The sequence below is a fragment of the Mytilinidion resinicola genome (assembly GCF_010093595.1).
Source record: "Mytilinidion resinicola strain CBS 304.34 unplaced genomic scaffold BDZ99scaffold_6, whole genome shotgun sequence".
Lineage (NCBI taxonomy): Eukaryota > Fungi > Ascomycota > Dothideomycetes > Mytilinidiales > Mytilinidiaceae > Mytilinidion > Mytilinidion resinicola.
In genome coordinates, this window is record NW_022985442.1 from 1,008,545 (window position 1) to 1,024,204 (window position 15,660).

Here is a 15,660-nt window from a genome sequence, read left to right on the forward strand (position 1 = left end):
GTGGATTTCAGGGCACTTGTAGAGATATACATTCGTCAAGTCACATCGTATTTTTACGTCTCGATCTCCTATTTGCACATGCTATTGGGGCACTCTAGAGCAAATGAGAGACGGAGAGAAGGTTCTACCATTCTAAGGCAGGCATCTATTAGGTCTCCTCTGTCCTTGGGTTTCTGTAATACCTTTTGGATGGGGTGCACGCATCTGCGCGCTATCATTTAGAGGGCCTTCTTCATTGCTCGAACTCTAAGCTCCGTTTGAGCAAGACCTCTCCACCATCAATGCCGCTATATCCCGTCTTCGCGACCTGGATAATTCCAGCAGCCAGTAAGGCTTCTATCAACGAAAACAGCATGCCGTCACACCCCTTTGCCACCATCATGTCGACGGTTACCGGGAGATACTCAACGTGCTGGGTTACAGTCGAGTTGTACGGTGCCTGACCAACTAAGAATGTCACTATCAGCAAAGTTCGTCATCATGTAGAGGAGAGAAATGACTCGGAACCACAAAGTCCGGCGCCTCAGAGAAGACCGATATCCTGCCGCTCGAAAACCCAAAGGGGACTCCCGGCGAATCCCAATATACGTTGCGGTAGACAGTAGACGCGTCGCTGCCGACGTAGAGCAACAAGCTACTAGAGCAGGTCGCAGCATCTGGAGCAAGCACTTCGCTATTGAACCAGTCCATGAATTGAGTCTTGTTGGCCACAGCCTCTTCAATAGTCGCAGACGAGTTGTCACCGTAGCTCCATCGGATCAAGGGGGTTGGGTCGATGAACGGCCGTCGTCCATTATGGGCAGCAGCATAGTCGGCGTAGAACGGATCCCTAACCAGCTTTATCTGCTCCTTGGAGATGAGTAGGGGGTAGGTGGTGTTCAAGATGACGTTAATATCAGCGGCGGAGGGGTTGGCGGCGGCCCATGCAGTGGTGAAGTTAAATGCAGTCACGTTAGCCTGGAGAAAGTCGGTCAAATTGGCCAGGAAGTCAAGGATCAAGCCATCAGCGATATCGTCTGCAGACTCCGGGAACTCGACGGTAAGTATTTGAGAGGGATACTTCGACGTCACGGTGATATTGTCTCCGTACAAGGCTTTGGCAGCTGCGGTCCAGAGAACGGGATCGCGAGTGAGCAGTCCGGAAGTATCAAGCTCTGGAGCAAGCGGCATAACCCCAGTTAATTCCACGAGTCCATGCGAAGGCCTATTCCCATACAGGCCTTGAACCTCACTAGGGCCGCGGATAGATCCACCAGTGTCGGATCCAAGTGTTATGTCAAGCCACGGATACGACCCTTCACCTGCACCTGGCCCAGAGGAAGAAGATGAAGTGTCTTGATAGCCGTCACCACGTGGGTTGAATGGCTCGTGATAGTCAACCCAATCTGCAGTTGCGGTCTCGCCATTTGCGAACTGGCTCGTCTTCATTTTTCCAACAACGATTGCGCCGGCATCAATCAGCTTCTGCACTGCGACGGCCGTCTTGTTTGCTGGTGGATATAGGCCGTACCATGCGCGATTGCCATTGCTAGTCTTCAGGCCTGCAATGTCGTAGATGTCTTTAATACCGAGCCGAACGCCTGCTAGCGGTTTATCTACAGTTTTGGTAAAGTAGAGCCTAGATGGTACCGCAACTGCTGGCGATTGACCAACAATGCCGGCTGGAAGGACGGAGAAAACGCCTTCAGAATTCGAGATGGCAGTCTCAGTAAAAGCGCCAGCAAAATCAGAGTACAGTCTGTATGCTCTGTGCAATGTGCCTGCCGAAGTGACAAAGTAAGGGCCTGATGGAATAGGCTTTTGTGTACTGCTGGCGATGACCGCTTTGGCCGCGTTTTGGGAGCAGATTTGAGGCGCCGAAGGATTGCCATGGCCAGTATATTGAACGTAGAGGGCTATACATAGTCAGCTCCGGATTTCTCAGGTTCGATATCTGCCGCTGCTTTATGTGCTGCATTTTGGGAGTCTGGACAAAGGTGGTAAAGCTACGGTACTAGGCCACAAGTCTGGGCACACAGATTCCACTGCTTGAGTGCTACTTTCGAGAGCCAGTTACCAATGTCAGGAATAGCTCCATTGCCAAGAAGCCGACCTTTCAGGACGCAGCTCGGATTCCGCTGTATGAAGCTTGACATCGCGCCTAGGTCATTACAACTCCATGGGGCGGCCCCGAACAGTGGTAAAAGCGTGTGCACAGACTCATGGCCAGTCACTGTAAAGTTACGATAGGCTTGACACTTTCAAGCTTAGGGATACCGTCTTACGGTCAAGAGGGAGGCTCATAGATTGTTGAGTGAATTGTGAAACATGTTGAAGCCCTGCAATTTTGATAGTGAGATCTCACTAACCTTCTAAAAACCCATCCTGGAAAACATCATCGGAAGCGGAAAAATTCGCCGCAAGAGCCGACAAATCCGAGACTTGGAAACCAGGTTTTGAAATAGTGATGACAGTGATAGGGACAGGTCCTAGCGAACCGTGAAACCTGGAGGTGAAGTCCTGGATTTTGCTCGGCAGCGTTCCTACGACATCTGGCGGAACGAAGTATGCGATGTCGTTTACAAAGACTGTGGATCCGGATGAAGAGAAAGCAGCATAGACATGAGTGAATGAGGTGCTTAGTATGACACTGAGGAACCGAGCGATTGGACCCATATTGAATGGGAGTATATACTCCGTGAGCGACTTGGCGAAAAAGAAATATGATACCCAAAGACACCCGCTGCTCTTGTAGTATTTGAGTCTCTGCAAAGGAAACGTCGGATGAACTATTCATCTTAGCTCGGATCACTGTTACCCATGCTCATCTTTAATTCTAATAGGATTTGCAAATCATGGTGAATTGGCGCAAAATCCTTGACATGCGGTCAGCGCCGCTATATCGGCACCCCACAGTCTCGTCGATAAGGTCTGCAATCCATGTTGGTAACGTGGAAAGGTAAGTACGTAGCCGAAGCTAGGTACCTGGAGCTTGGGTGAAGCGGGCAAGACTTGCGCCCTTCGGCCTGTAGGTCCTGCATTGGAATGCAGTGAGCGATGGATTCATGATGGCGCCAAGGTTGCCTGCGTTGATAGCAAAGCAGCGGTATTCTGGCCTATAAGCATCGGAGAATTCGATGACGCAGCCTGCTGGAACTCGCAAGACGACACGAAGGATTTGGGAACCGGGTTGTCGGATGCAGGCTGCCACCCGAGCGGGCGGAGTCGATGAAGGGTGGTTGTGAGAGACAGGGAGCTTATCGTCGTTCCCCGCAAAGACGCCCACGAGCGAGGCAGTTCTCCTTCCGCTTGCGGCATCGCGCTTTCAAATGTCATCGGTGAGTTCGTCATTGATTGCTATGAATCATGCATGCGGAGTTGTCGGACCGTGTTTCCCTCATGGACAAGACTTCAGGTGAGCAGAGTCAAGAGCAAGAGCGTGTGGTAGACTAAGCCTGATATTCCACGATCACATTTGGACCGGGCATTTCTAGCATACAAGTCTATTGATTGACTATAGGATGAACAGTACAATCACACATGTCACTACAGGAAAGCATAGGACTGAAAAAGCTATTCGCGAGAGCAAAATGAATTGAGTCTATAGAACCGAAACCCAAATGTCTACAATCATCAGATACATCTATACTGAGATCCCGATACCCTCTATCCTCCATGGTCGTGAAAGCGTACGCAGAGAAAGGAAAGCCAGATAAAAATACACCCTCCCAAGATATATCAAGTTGCCAACATACAGCTCGACTGATTTAGCGCCCAACACGAGAAGCGTCGTGACAGAAGCTGCATACCGAAATACTGTCCATGTCCATCTTTCACCTTCAATCTACCTGACAAGCCTATGTCAGCTTCGTAGATAGGGCAGCGGTTTGGAATTTTGTCGCAGGAACAAATGTCGTCTTTTTAGTGACAGTTTTGGGTGTGGCTTTCTTGCGGCCTCCGGAGTTGGATGGGGGAGATAGGCGTTTCATGCTGCCAGTTGGTGCATCTGCCGCCTCCGGTGGAGCACGATGAGTGATCTGCTGATGTCTAACAGCATTGCGTTGAGCTTCGGTGAGATGCTCTCGTGCTTGCTGGCCGCCGCCGAGACTGTTAGGAGCAAGTGTAACCTTTGCCTTTGGGGCCTCCTGAGCGGCCTCGGCAAATTTGGAAGTGGAAAGTCCAGTGCTAGGCACCTCCTTCATCTTGAAACGTCGCTCACGCCTTTCCTGTGGCAGAATTTTTGGAGGTGATGCGGCTTCGGTGAGTACATTGCGGCCAGCACGGGAAGTGCTAGGGTGTGCCACGCGAGCCTTCAAAGCCCTGGCTGGAGAATTGACCGTCGACTCTATGACTCCGGACTCCCCGGAAGCAGTCCGCTGGGATGCACGATGATTCTCATAGCGATCGGAAATTTGTTGAAGTCGACCAGAAGCTTGTTGAGGAGGTTTATCAGGAATGAGACATATCGTTTCATCCAATGACTGATTATGTTCATCTTCGAGGGATAGGAGATCAACATCACCCAAGCTTGAAGATGGCTTTGGTCGCTGCGATTCCTCTCGGTGATTTTGCGACATCGGAGGCATCTGGGGTATGGAGCTTGTGGTCGAAGAGCTAGAGTCATCTTGACTAGACGAGGGAGATGCTGTCAACTCAGGAATGTCTTCAAGAAGAGGCGACTTTCGTAGTTCCAAAGATTTCGCCTTCAAGGTAGCGGTTGGTATCGTGGGAATCGTCGCGAATGTCGACGGCCTTCGAGGTCGGACGTTCTGTGCACCATCGCTTTCATCGCTCGAACTGTCAGAGCCAGCCCCAGCCGAACGGCCGCCGCGACGAATCCACGAAAGGTCTCGGATTGCAGGACGCAGCACGCCCTGCCCTGGTATGATCGCATTCTTCTCCTTCCACCACCTTGGCACTTCCTTGAAGCCCAGTTCCTTGAGCTTGGCCACGCCGGGCATTTCATGCTTGTAGATGCAACCTTGCTGCATGTAGTCGCATTCGCCTGTCCGAATCCAATAGGTACAATACACCTTCTTCGATGAATCGGGCTCAATACCGGAGGGCGGAGGGGGACGAGCGCCCAGGTAGCCAATCCGTTCAGCCATGGCAGGATCGACACTTGCTATTGCATCGCTTATAGAGCGGCCTGGGACGGCAGAGGTATTGGGGTGTTGAGGACGCCAGCTTTCTCGTGTCATAGATCCCACAGCGGAGTGGCGAAGGCCCCAAGATAATGGAAACGATGAAGATTGATTGTGTTGAATAACGATTCCCCGTGCTACCTCTTCGACATCTTTTCCAGCAATGCGACGCGTCAGAGCGTCTGGCGCCTGAAAGACATGAGGCGTTTGCGGGATTGTTGGTGGAGAAACTGTCGAATCCTTACGAGGCGCGAGCTGATATGTACGCGTAACGACAGGCGCATCAATCTCGACGAATTCCAGTTTCAGGCCGGATAATTCCGACTTCGTCAAAACTCGGGGCATGCCTTGGAGTTGAACCTCTGTTGGAAGTTCATCCGCAGGGATCAGAGGCACTACATGTCCTCCTTGGCGGATGATAGCCCATTTCAAGACCGGGTTAGAAGCCATGATCATGGCTAGAACAGGGAATGCTGCTAAGATAGAGTCGACAAGAGAAGCCGTGGGCGAATCAGTTGAGCCTATATCGATCTCGGTGACGACTAGCGAAAGCAAATGGTACAGGAAAGAAAGTATGGAAGCGACGGGTAGACCTGATATCCTTATTACAAGAGCCGGGAAGAAATTCCGGGTGGGTCTAAGACAAACGGCGGCCTGATTGTCTGGCCAACTAGAATGTGCTGGGGCGATTGTGCAGGCAACATGACATGGTTGTCTAGCTTAAAAGTTGAGCTGTTTGTGACCTGTCTTTCGGCTGGCTACCGTGTGTGACAGAACTATCCTTACCATAATAATCCTCACGCAAACAATAGTCGGTTTGGAAGCAGTGCAGCATAGCTGTAAAGGTTTGGGTGAGAACTATGCTTCATGGCAACTTGTGTCTCGTCTTTGGTCAAAAGCCTAGCTGTTCGAGTCAGCCACAGCAAGCCCAGGTCTGACATCAAACCCGTTACTCTATGGTTGAATTTGCTACGCATGACTATTGGTTTGGATGCCCGTCGGCATCTGAGATTGAAACACTCAGACCCGTGTGGGACAAGAAAATTGTCGCAAGTTTTGCGCTGTCGCATGCTGAGTGGCTAATTCTGTGTCACAAAGGGCTTCAAAAGAGAGGTATCCATAGCGGCAAGCACGGCTCCATTTGGTGGTCCTGGTGTGGAACAACCCAGAACATGCGATCAGGCTGCACGTGCAAGGAGCACGTTGAGAAGTAGGCACATTAGAACAACCCATTTCGACCAGGTCGAACAACATCCAAGACTTCAAAGTTTCTGAAAATTCCCTGTCCCCTTTCTAGTGGACGTAGGGAGGGACGGTCCGGGGATCTTACCCGGCGCCGACTGTTTTCTCTCCATCCGAAGAACCATTCCATGAGAGAACCGCCATAAAATGCCAGGAATATCGCAAATCCAACGGTACCGACTGTGAGGGACCCGGAAGTTATCCAAAAAAGGCCCTGTGTACTATCCATATTACGTATATCGGAAAAGTTCATCCCGAAAAAGCTGGAGACGAAGGAGAGAGGAAGAAATATTATGGTGACGATGGTGAACACCAGAATAGCTTTACCGTGATCTTCGAGACGAATGTTGACTAGCTGAATCGTACGATTGATAAGAGCGTTGCTGTTTTCGCGAAGATCGCACAAGTCAACGTATTCGCGCTGAAGATTCTCCAAAAGCTGGGAAATTGGGTCTGTGAGCGTAGAGAAGGAATATTGCCTATATGTTGCTCTGTCTGGATGGGATAAAGACTCGCTCGCATGATGGCGGTAGGGTTTGGTGGAGCTGCGCGACTGTCCTCGTTTCGTTTTTGTATTTCCGTTATATGCAGTCTGAAGATCTGTGACCAGCTCGATTTGCTGATCCATGATTTGAATTATGATGTTTAGTTCTTCCTGGACTTGGAGAAGATCCATGACAAGCTTGGTGCTCGGACTTCTATGAAGTCGGTATTGCAATTGGCCTAGGTAGCTGGCATAGCGGTCTGAAAGACAAAGCGTGATGTCTGTCCAAAAGCTTCGATGTAACATGCCTAGAGCACCACCCAAGGCGGTGATAACGTGGATGGACGACGTGTAATCCTGGTTGTCCGAGGATAGGAATGAATTCCGGATTCCTCGAAATGATACTTCCATTATCCTAGAAGCGAGCTGGAGAGGCGGCCATCGAGACTTCCAGCTTTGGTTGCTTGAGAACGTGACTATGTGGCGCGAATCTATAACCAAGATCCATAGCTCATCGACCTTGAGGCTGGATGGGTAACTTCCATACCAACGGCGGACCTTGAGGTCGAGATCGCGGTCAGTCATCCATGGTTTATGCCTTGTAAAAACCTGAGCGAGTAAGACAAGCCATAGTTAAGGGCCATGTAAAGCCTACCTGTTGACTTTCTCGGTCGCTAGTATCCTCGAGGCGGTAGAAATGTTGCAATATGGACCGTAGCATATGAGATGTTGATTTGCTAGACTGATAGCCTTCGCGAGGATCCACTTGAAATCTAAGTGGAGGTGGCTGTCCTTCAACAGCCCAGTCCAAAAAGGGCACGCTGATAAGCATTGGTGTATCTTCATGACTCTTTTCATTTGGAGTTCCACTGCGAAGATCCTGAAAGAATGGCGCAAAATACCTCCCGTGCTTCGAAAAACGCTCGTTTTGAGAGATGGAATGTTCCAATTGATGAAGAGAATCAACAACAGCAGATGGATCGTCGCTCCAGTCCGAAAGGGCTAAGAGGCACTGAGGGTATGGTCAGTTCCAAGGTTGCGTGAGAAGGTTGCTCTAGTAATTGCTCTACAAGAAGAACGTACCCCATGAAGGTAATCAGAAAATTTGCTTGAAATATGACTAAAGACGTCAGCTAAGAAAATTCGATGAAGCCATCATTTTGACTCACATCCACCGAAGTTTCCGAAGATCAGGGGGATCGGAAAGGTTTTCCTGAACACCACGGCTTCTCAAACAGTTCATCCATCCATACTCAGCGGCGAGACTCTTTAACTGGGTCTGCTCATTCCGGTTCTTGGTTGCCTCTTCTAGGCGCATAGAATTAAGAAGCCTGTCGCGATTCTCCAGGTCCGGCAACAGCGTTGAGGGCAACACCTCTTTCATCTCAAGCATCGGACCAACATCTGCCCGCCATCCCTCCAAGCGAATATCGTGGACTTGAAGCTGCTCGGGCGAAAGCCGACGGTTCTTCCAGTAGGCATCAGAATGCCAGTCCACCAGAGCAGGAGACCCCTTCGCTTGGTCCATTTCGACTCTTCACTGTGGGCATGTCGCGAACGAGATAATGGAAAAATATCCCAAAGATGAGATGAGATGCAAGAGATGGAACCAGAGGCGGACGTCATCATGCACAGTCCACAGCCCACACAGCCACTACTTCGTATTCTATTGCTTGGCTGGGGGCCGGCCTTCAAGGTTCCTGATGACCGTCCTCCCAGTCCACCGAACCGCACTCTCAGTTCATGGATCCTGATCTGTACTAGTATCTGAGAACCATAGAAAGATTGATGGATTGATGTTTTACAAGAGGCAAGCAAGCCTACGGTACGGAGAAAATCATCAAGAATGCGGTTCGTCATTTGAGGTCTAGTCTACCAGCAGTGTAGTGGCACTGGCCCCGTTAGCAGCGCGATCCCCACCACGCCAGCCTCCGTCTCTTGCTTCATCGCGCCGTCGATGATCTGACACATGGTGCTGCTCGTCACACTTTCTATTCGCGCCGAAATGCATGTCTCGAACGGTTGCTAGCTGCTTTCATATGCAATGATATCTCCAAATTGACACCCGGCGCCATGGGAGAGTTACAGTCCGGATGCAGCCGTCATCATTACAAGTCCATCTGCAAGGGTACAAAGGTAGCTACGCGGTAGATATGTGGGACCAATCGCGCTCTTCCTTTTACTCACATCAACTGAACTCGCTGTATCAAACAAGTTGACATATTATACTACTCCTTCAGCTTCTCAACCGACTTCATCAGACCGCAACGATGGGGTGAGAAGCAACGCTCCCAGATATATACGTTCAACTCAGCTAACACACTATAGCCACCCAGCACACCCCGCGACCGTCCACTTCCCCATTACCTTCACAGTCCTCAGTGGCCTCCTCGATCTTTTCTACGCGGCCGCGACCAACTCTACCACAGGCCCGCTTATCCTCTCAGCCCTAAAGAAGGCCGACGTCAACATCTACCTCGCAACCATTCCAATCCTCTCATATTACACCAACATACTCGCTATAATCACCGCAATTCCCTCCATCGTCACCGGCATTGCACAGCTGATGCCGCTAATCAAACGCAATGGAGTGAAGACCTCAAAAGCTTTGACTGGAATCGCGCACGCTGCACTGAACGACCTCGTTGTTTTTGGGAATGTGTACAATGCGTGGACGAGGCGCACTGCTACCGATTACAGGCCCGAACCGCTGAACACCGTTATTAGTGGAGCTGTGGCATTGCCTATGGTCTGTCTTTCAGCGTACCTTGGAGCAAACCTGGTGTACAAGTACGGAATGGGTGTCGGAGGACCCACTGGAGATAGCAAGTTGAAGAAAGTGCAGTAGGGCTTTGGACAGTGGACCGAGACGCTCCGTGTGGTTCCCATTGTACCGGGGCATTAGCACGTATGCAAATGTCTACTTGTTTGAGGTACTTCAGTGTATTCTTAAGGCATCAAACGAGCTGTAGGTCCATGATGAGCGAAAGTGGGGATGCGCTGGGGCTCTAAGCCCCATTGAAGATCGGGTTTAGCTTTCAAATCGATTCAGTGGAAAATGAGCTCCTTTTTGAATGACGTACTTCATAAGATATGAACTAATAGTGCTGGGACACGAGTTTGTAGACTCTTTCGTGAAAGCTCCTCTAGATTTCTTCTGATATGCGAATCCACCCCAACGTACGTCAAGATAGGTTCATTGAGAACTATTAACCTCGCTCCACTTCGTGCTATCTAGGATTATACATTCTCTCTGCATTCCAATAATTCGCTGGAGTGCCTCTGACAGTGGCAAGCAAGAGTGCACAAACCTTTTGTCCAGGTTACTTTAGCATGCATGAACAGCTACCTCAATCAGATTCCGACGTCTGAAACTGTCGCGATCTGTGAGCAGCTTATGTGAAGCCAAAGCAAATGCGTTGAGATCTGCGTGCGGCTATTTCTAGTAAGTGCTATTATGTTCAACGTATGTATGACTAGTCTGCTAAGATCGGCTGAATAGGCCTCGTTTCATATTCCAGCGAAGTTGACACCAATCGCTTGGTACACAACGTCATTTTGTTTCGCGATGCTTCAGAAACAATCAACATGAAAATCGAGCAATGTATGCTTTCCATGCACTATTTGCGCCTGGTAGGAGGTATGAACCCGTCGAATCTGCTCATATGCCGATATCTATGCCTAGGTACCCATCGGGTATGTCCAATGAGGTTTGCGCTAAAACCTCATTCTCATCTATCAGCTTCTGGGTACATTGAATGTCTCCTGAGTGCTCATTACAATGAAGCCGAAGTGCTCTAGCAAACTTGTCATCGGTAGGGGAGCGCAATGGCGTGAAAGAATGAGAAGAAGGCGCGATACCTGAGCAAAAGCCAAAATTTATATCACCTCACACTCTTGCAAAAGCCAGACAATATCTCCCTCCCCCCTACCGATGCCCCATACTTGTCTATATTTCTCTGCAAATATGAAGCTGTCCACCATATTACTTCGCGCGCTTGCCCTTGGTGCATCCGCCCAGCAGTCTTCATCATACACCGATTCGAAATCCGGCATAACTTTTCAAACTCACACTGAAACCGCTGGCTTTGCTTTTGGCATCGCGCTTCCCGAAACGCCCTCCACTGACTCCATCAGCCTTCTCGTTGGCAAAGGCACTGGATGCGCAGGTGTTTCGTTAGCTGGCCCGATGATAAACAGCCTTCTCATTGTGGCATGGCCAAGTGGAACTTCGCTCGTGTCTTCTTTTAGAAAGACCTCATAAGTTACCAAGTTTACTCGCGCTCTGTGCAGTATTCAATATATTCGGCATACTGAGTTGCAACGTGACTACAGAACCTACGGTTCCCCCGCTGAAGCTAACGGCACGTTCGCCGTGACACCCATCGTCAGCGGCACCTACATCAACAGTACCCATTACACGCACACGTTCCTCCGTCGAAATTGTATCGCCAGTGACGGTACCACCTTCGCTTCAAACTCGAGCGTCGGAGTGATAGGATGGGCGATGAGCACTACGGCTCTAGTGAGTGCGAGCAATCATGCACCCAGCCTCAATCATCATGCCAACCAGGGAAATCATGGCGTGAATTTTGAGGCGGCGAATAGCGCAGACTATGCAACGTGGGCAGCATTGGCCGGGAATGGGAGCGCGAGGACCGAGAAGGCTTGTTGAGTGGTTCGGGATTTCTTTTGAGCGTTTCGATGGTCTGATAAAGGATATGCGACTGTGAGTATGATTCTACCAGCTACAGAATCCCCTTTCTCGGCTGGTTCCGATGCCGTGACACTCGTTTCGCCTCCCTGCAAATACATACCTACAGTACTAGGGCACAAGTTCGAGCTCGCCGTCCTTTTCATCTTGTCCCGATCTATGATATGGTGCTGAAGCACTACCAACGGCGGCAAGTAGGGCGACTGTCCGTGAATAGAGTTCCTCCGATTTAGGCTTTCAGGGACTTTGCATCTTGTAAAACTATCTAATATGATGGTAAGCAACTGCGCCCAGACTTTTGGCAAGGCACTATATGTATTGATTTCCAAGGTCCTGCAGCAAGGTTACGTTCAGCCTGAACTTGGACATTCATCCTTGACCCTGAGTGTGTCGGTAAACACGTACGGTACCTTTTCTAGGATGATCCCGACGCCAATATATCTTATGAGGTACAACATCACGCGAACTCGGGCCCCTGTGCCACTCTCTATTCTGCATTACGTTTTGTGCTACCGTGCCACTACATTGAACTCTGCGCACTGTGGTGGAGTGAGCAGAACGCAATGGGTGATATATGTTTTCTGCGTTCGAAGACGCTCTTTGAGCTTTTATCATCGACAACGAAGGCAAAGGCCATCATCCACTCGCTCGAATTTTTTTCCATCCACGGTCAAAGGCTTTAAAGCATTTTACAAGCGAGCTCATCGCCAGACCCAGGATGCGCTTTTATAGTTCCTTCCACTCGATCCTCATTCTATCAAGATTCAATTTCGCTATCTCCACAGTCCCGAAAGTATACCTGAACAACACCGTCGAACATGGAGTGAACACGGAGTGCAAGACGTGCCCATACGTGCTTTGTCCCAACAAATTGTACTATGACTCCGACGTGAACGTGACGTTGACATGCTTCACCACAGGAACGGAAATCTCTGGAGACTCGTGCGCAAATCCTCAAAATAATGATGGCCTGAGTATGCAAGACTTACGAGCTTGAGAGTCTAGTATATGGTTAGGTACGAGTGATGGATGCTACGTCACGCAATACGATCTGGTTCTGTATAATGGTAGCTGTGAGTTCAGTCAATATTTCCAAGCTCTACCTACGCCAGCAACCCTCGTACATGTTAAGTACATGCTAAACCTTCCCAGACAGCACTACTCTCGCCCCGTGCAGTCCCTCGCCCATCAAAGAAAACATCACCACCCAATCCGCCACCATCAAGTACGACACCGAATGCAACATCACACCCTCCACGAGCGTCGACACGGTACACTACCTCAAACCAAACACCGACATCACCGTAACATGCTGGACCAACGACTCCACCAGCACTGTGATTAATGACCCGTAAGAAAACCTCGCTTCGCTCCCCTCCATCAAGCTTGCCACTGATTAGAAGCAGAATGTGGCTCAAAACAACCCAAAACTGCTACGTCGCCCAAATCGGCCTAGCCCACCCGGCCAACACCTCTGCCCTCGACTTCTGCGGCCCGATCCCCTTCCTCGAGCTCATCAACGCCGCGAATCGTAGTGGAAGTGACTCCCCTGACAGCCCTACAGACCCCGAAGACACCGATAAGCCCGCGGAGATCCCCCACCTACTAATCCGCAGCGCAAACTACCTCATTAACGTGACCGTCTGTGAGGACTACGCCTATTGCCGTAGCTGTCCGCACCTGAACTGCACGGTGGAACGGGCGTATGAGTTCGGAACGCAGATTTGGCTGCAGTGTTTAGTAGCGTCGACGGCACCGAATGAGACGTTTTGGAGCGAGACGACGGATTGGTGCTTCGTGAGGAGCGAGGATTTGTGGGAGAGTCCGGAGGGGGATTGTGAGTGGTTTTCTTACTTTTTGGGTCGGGAGAATGGGGATGTGTAGGTGGATTGATTGCTAATGATGGAGTAGATTATAAGTTCCCGCTCTGCAGCGATTTTGAGAAGTAGGTGAGGTGTGGCGGAGTTTGAAGGAATGGGTATTGGGATGAGGGTGAGGTTGAATTGGGCAATGGGCTAAGGGAACGTCGAGATGTACAACCGGGGCACTTGTCTGATGTCTTAAACGTAGGTCAATCCGATGCATCGCACCGCCTGATTTAGCTTATTTGGCTTTTGCTTCCCGTCCGACGCTCGATTTCAGTCACTTTTGAGATGCGATTTGCTTGACAACCTAAATCAAACCAGGGCACTGGGTTCAACTTGGCATGGTTGAGATGTATGAAGTGGAGCCAGTCCGTCCGATCTGGACTCGACTTTGGCATATTATTGGAGGACCCTCCAAATCAGATCATGAATTTGGGGTATATTTAGCGGTGTTGAGATGTATAATGTGAAGCCAGTCCGTGCAATTTGAACTCGATTTTAGCATGTTTTTGGAGGACGGCCCATATCAGGCCACGGAATTAGGGTATATTTGGCGGTGTTGAGATGTATAAAGAGGAGCCAGTCCGTGCGATTTGGGCTTGATTTTGACATACTATTGGAGGACACCCGATATTGGAGCACGAAACAACATAAATTTCACGACGTTCTAAACCAGACAAAGGAAGAAGGCAGCTTTCAGAACGCCTTAAACTAGGCCGTGGGATCGAGGTAAAGTTTGAAGTGCCAAGACGTATAACCGGGAGCCAGTCCGTACAATTTCGACTCGATTTTGGATGACTATTAGAGGACGCCCCATATCAGATCATGGATTTAGGGTATATTTGGCGGCCTTAAGATGTATAAAGGTGGGCCAGTCCGCGCGATTTGAAACCGATTTTGGCATGTTTTTGGAGGACACCCTAGATTGGATCTAGATATTACGCTCAGGCTCACCTCAGTTATTTGATCAGGGGCCCTTCGAATCTTCATCGGGAGTATCAATACATTATGATCGACGCCCTGAATCACGCGATCAATACTCGTGTTAGTTATCGCTTCGTTGTACTCGAGAAGAGAAGAGAAGAGTCGGATTTAGTTCCAAGAACTCAACCGATCTTTATGCCACCTCCGCTGGCACTAATGACCGAGCCCGTGATCCATCGGGCATCACGGCTGCATAGCATCCCTATCACGTCCTGATTGACGTGTTCCGTCAGTATCGAGCATGCATAGAAGGATTTCGAGCGCTTAAGCCAGTAATGTGACACTCACCGACACATCTTCCAGCTGCCCAAATCTGGGAATACTCTGCAGCGGCATGAACTCCTGCTTGAAGCCCTCCAAAGTATCAGGCGGGCACATCATCACCGAGTCCGTCTGCGTCAAGCCGACCGTCACAGCATTCGCCGTCGTCCCAGCCATGAAGGCAAACTTAAAGTGAATTAGCATCTAAACAAAGCGCAAGTCCTGCTTTGGGAGATGGGGCTGATAATTAACCTTCTCATCCCTCCCCCCAAACGCCTGACTCCACGTCCTACACAGCGATTCGCCCGCGCTCTTCCCAGCCGCATATATCAACTGCTCTCCCCACGGCTGCCTCGACCTAATCGAGGAAAGATAGATGATCCGACTCTCGGGCCGAAACATCTTCCTCTTCACCAGCTCATCCACGATCAGCACCGGCGTCTGCACATTCCCCACCAAACTCTTCTGGATCTCCTCAACCGTCAGCTCTCCCAGCGTCCCCGCACTAGAATCGGACGCGTTGTTAACAAAGATGTCCACGTGACCGTCGAAATGCTGGATCAGCGCGTCGGCGATAGTCTGCGCGCACGTGGGCGAGAAGATGTCGGCGGCGATTCCTCTGATCTTGGAGCTTTGCGATTGGTTGGCGGCTTTGTACCACGAGGCGATCTCATTTTCGAGCACGTCGATGAAGTGGATGGTTTGCGGGCTCGAGCATGTGCCTAGGATAGAGCAGCCTCTGGATGCTAGATTCACGGCGGTAGCGCGGCCGATGCCGCGGGAGGCGCCGGTTATGACGGCGACTTTGCCGGTGAGGTCTTGCCCTCTGAGTTGAGATGGTGCCATCATGAGAATATGATGAGTGGGCTTTGGGATTTGAGCGTATGATGAAGCGGTGGTTCTACATCTGGTCGTTGTGTAAGGTGTGACGTCGTGAAACTTGGAAGTAGAATAGGAACGAGTAGTTCTAAGCGACGAGAAAGGATT

General features: G+C 50.2%; 7 protein-coding genes across 7 annotated transcripts; 3 read left to right on the forward strand and 4 right to left on the reverse strand.

Annotated features, from left to right (window-relative positions):
• Positions 1 to 34: 34 nt before the first annotated feature.
• BDZ99DRAFT_569052 (glutamyl-tRNA amidotransferase) lies at positions 35 to 2,655 on the reverse strand (the record flags this gene model as incomplete). The annotated part of the gene is made up of 3 exons (XM_033727845.1): positions 35 to 447; positions 501 to 1,895; positions 2,349 to 2,655. The coding sequence occupies 3 exons, from the start codon at positions 2,653 to 2,655 to the stop codon at positions 233 to 235; spliced, it is 1,917 nt and encodes a 638-aa protein (XP_033579327.1). The 3' UTR covers positions 35 to 232.
• An 869-nt stretch (positions 2,656 to 3,524) lies between these two features.
• BDZ99DRAFT_461084 (uncharacterized protein) lies at positions 3,525 to 5,181 on the reverse strand (the record flags this gene model as incomplete). Its single annotated transcript, XM_033719534.1, has 1 exon — positions 3,525 to 5,181. A coding segment is annotated over one exon (1,340 nt), but the record flags the coding sequence as incomplete, so codon positions are not given.
• Positions 5,182 to 6,274: 1,093 nt separating this feature from the next.
• On the reverse strand, positions 6,275 to 8,474 carry BDZ99DRAFT_265363 (uncharacterized protein). The gene is made up of 4 exons (XM_033713837.1): positions 8,019 to 8,474; positions 7,933 to 7,969; positions 7,505 to 7,861; positions 6,275 to 7,458 (listed from the first exon to the last, which is right to left on the reverse strand). The coding sequence occupies exons 1-4, from the start codon at positions 8,375 to 8,377 to the stop codon at positions 6,343 to 6,345; spliced, it is 1,869 nt and encodes a 622-aa protein (XP_033579329.1). The 5' UTR covers positions 8,378 to 8,474; the 3' UTR covers positions 6,275 to 6,342.
• Positions 8,475 to 8,810: 336 nt separating this feature from the next.
• BDZ99DRAFT_569055 (uncharacterized protein) lies at positions 8,811 to 9,880 on the forward strand. The gene is made up of 2 exons (XM_033727846.1): positions 8,811 to 9,124; positions 9,178 to 9,880. Exons 1-2 carry the CDS (start codon positions 9,120 to 9,122, stop codon positions 9,695 to 9,697), a joined length of 525 nt encoding a protein of 174 aa, XP_033579330.1. The 5' UTR covers positions 8,811 to 9,119; the 3' UTR covers positions 9,698 to 9,880.
• Positions 9,881 to 10,816: 936 nt separating this feature from the next.
• Positions 10,817 to 11,903, forward strand: BDZ99DRAFT_558316 (CBD9-like protein; the record flags this gene model as incomplete). Its single annotated transcript, XM_033727228.1, has 2 exons — positions 10,817 to 11,086; positions 11,168 to 11,903. The coding sequence occupies 2 exons, from the start codon at positions 10,817 to 10,819 to the stop codon at positions 11,522 to 11,524; spliced, it is 627 nt and encodes a 208-aa protein (XP_033579331.1). The 3' UTR covers positions 11,525 to 11,903.
• On the forward strand, positions 11,904 to 13,587 carry BDZ99DRAFT_265425 (uncharacterized protein). Its single transcript, XM_033713838.1, has 5 exons — positions 11,904 to 12,505; positions 12,569 to 12,636; positions 12,716 to 12,914; positions 12,970 to 13,400; positions 13,475 to 13,587. Exons 1-5 carry the CDS (start codon positions 12,282 to 12,284, stop codon positions 13,510 to 13,512), a joined length of 960 nt encoding a protein of 319 aa, XP_033579332.1. The 5' UTR covers positions 11,904 to 12,281; the 3' UTR covers positions 13,513 to 13,587.
• A 947-nt stretch (positions 13,588 to 14,534) lies between these two features.
• BDZ99DRAFT_383835 (NAD(P)-binding protein) lies at positions 14,535 to 15,519 on the reverse strand (the record flags this gene model as incomplete). Its single annotated transcript, XM_033715350.1, has 3 exons — positions 14,535 to 14,624; positions 14,701 to 14,859; positions 14,926 to 15,519. The coding sequence occupies 3 exons, from the start codon at positions 15,517 to 15,519 to the stop codon at positions 14,535 to 14,537; spliced, it is 843 nt and encodes a 280-aa protein (XP_033579333.1).
• Between the last annotated feature and the right edge of the window lie 141 nt (positions 15,520 to 15,660).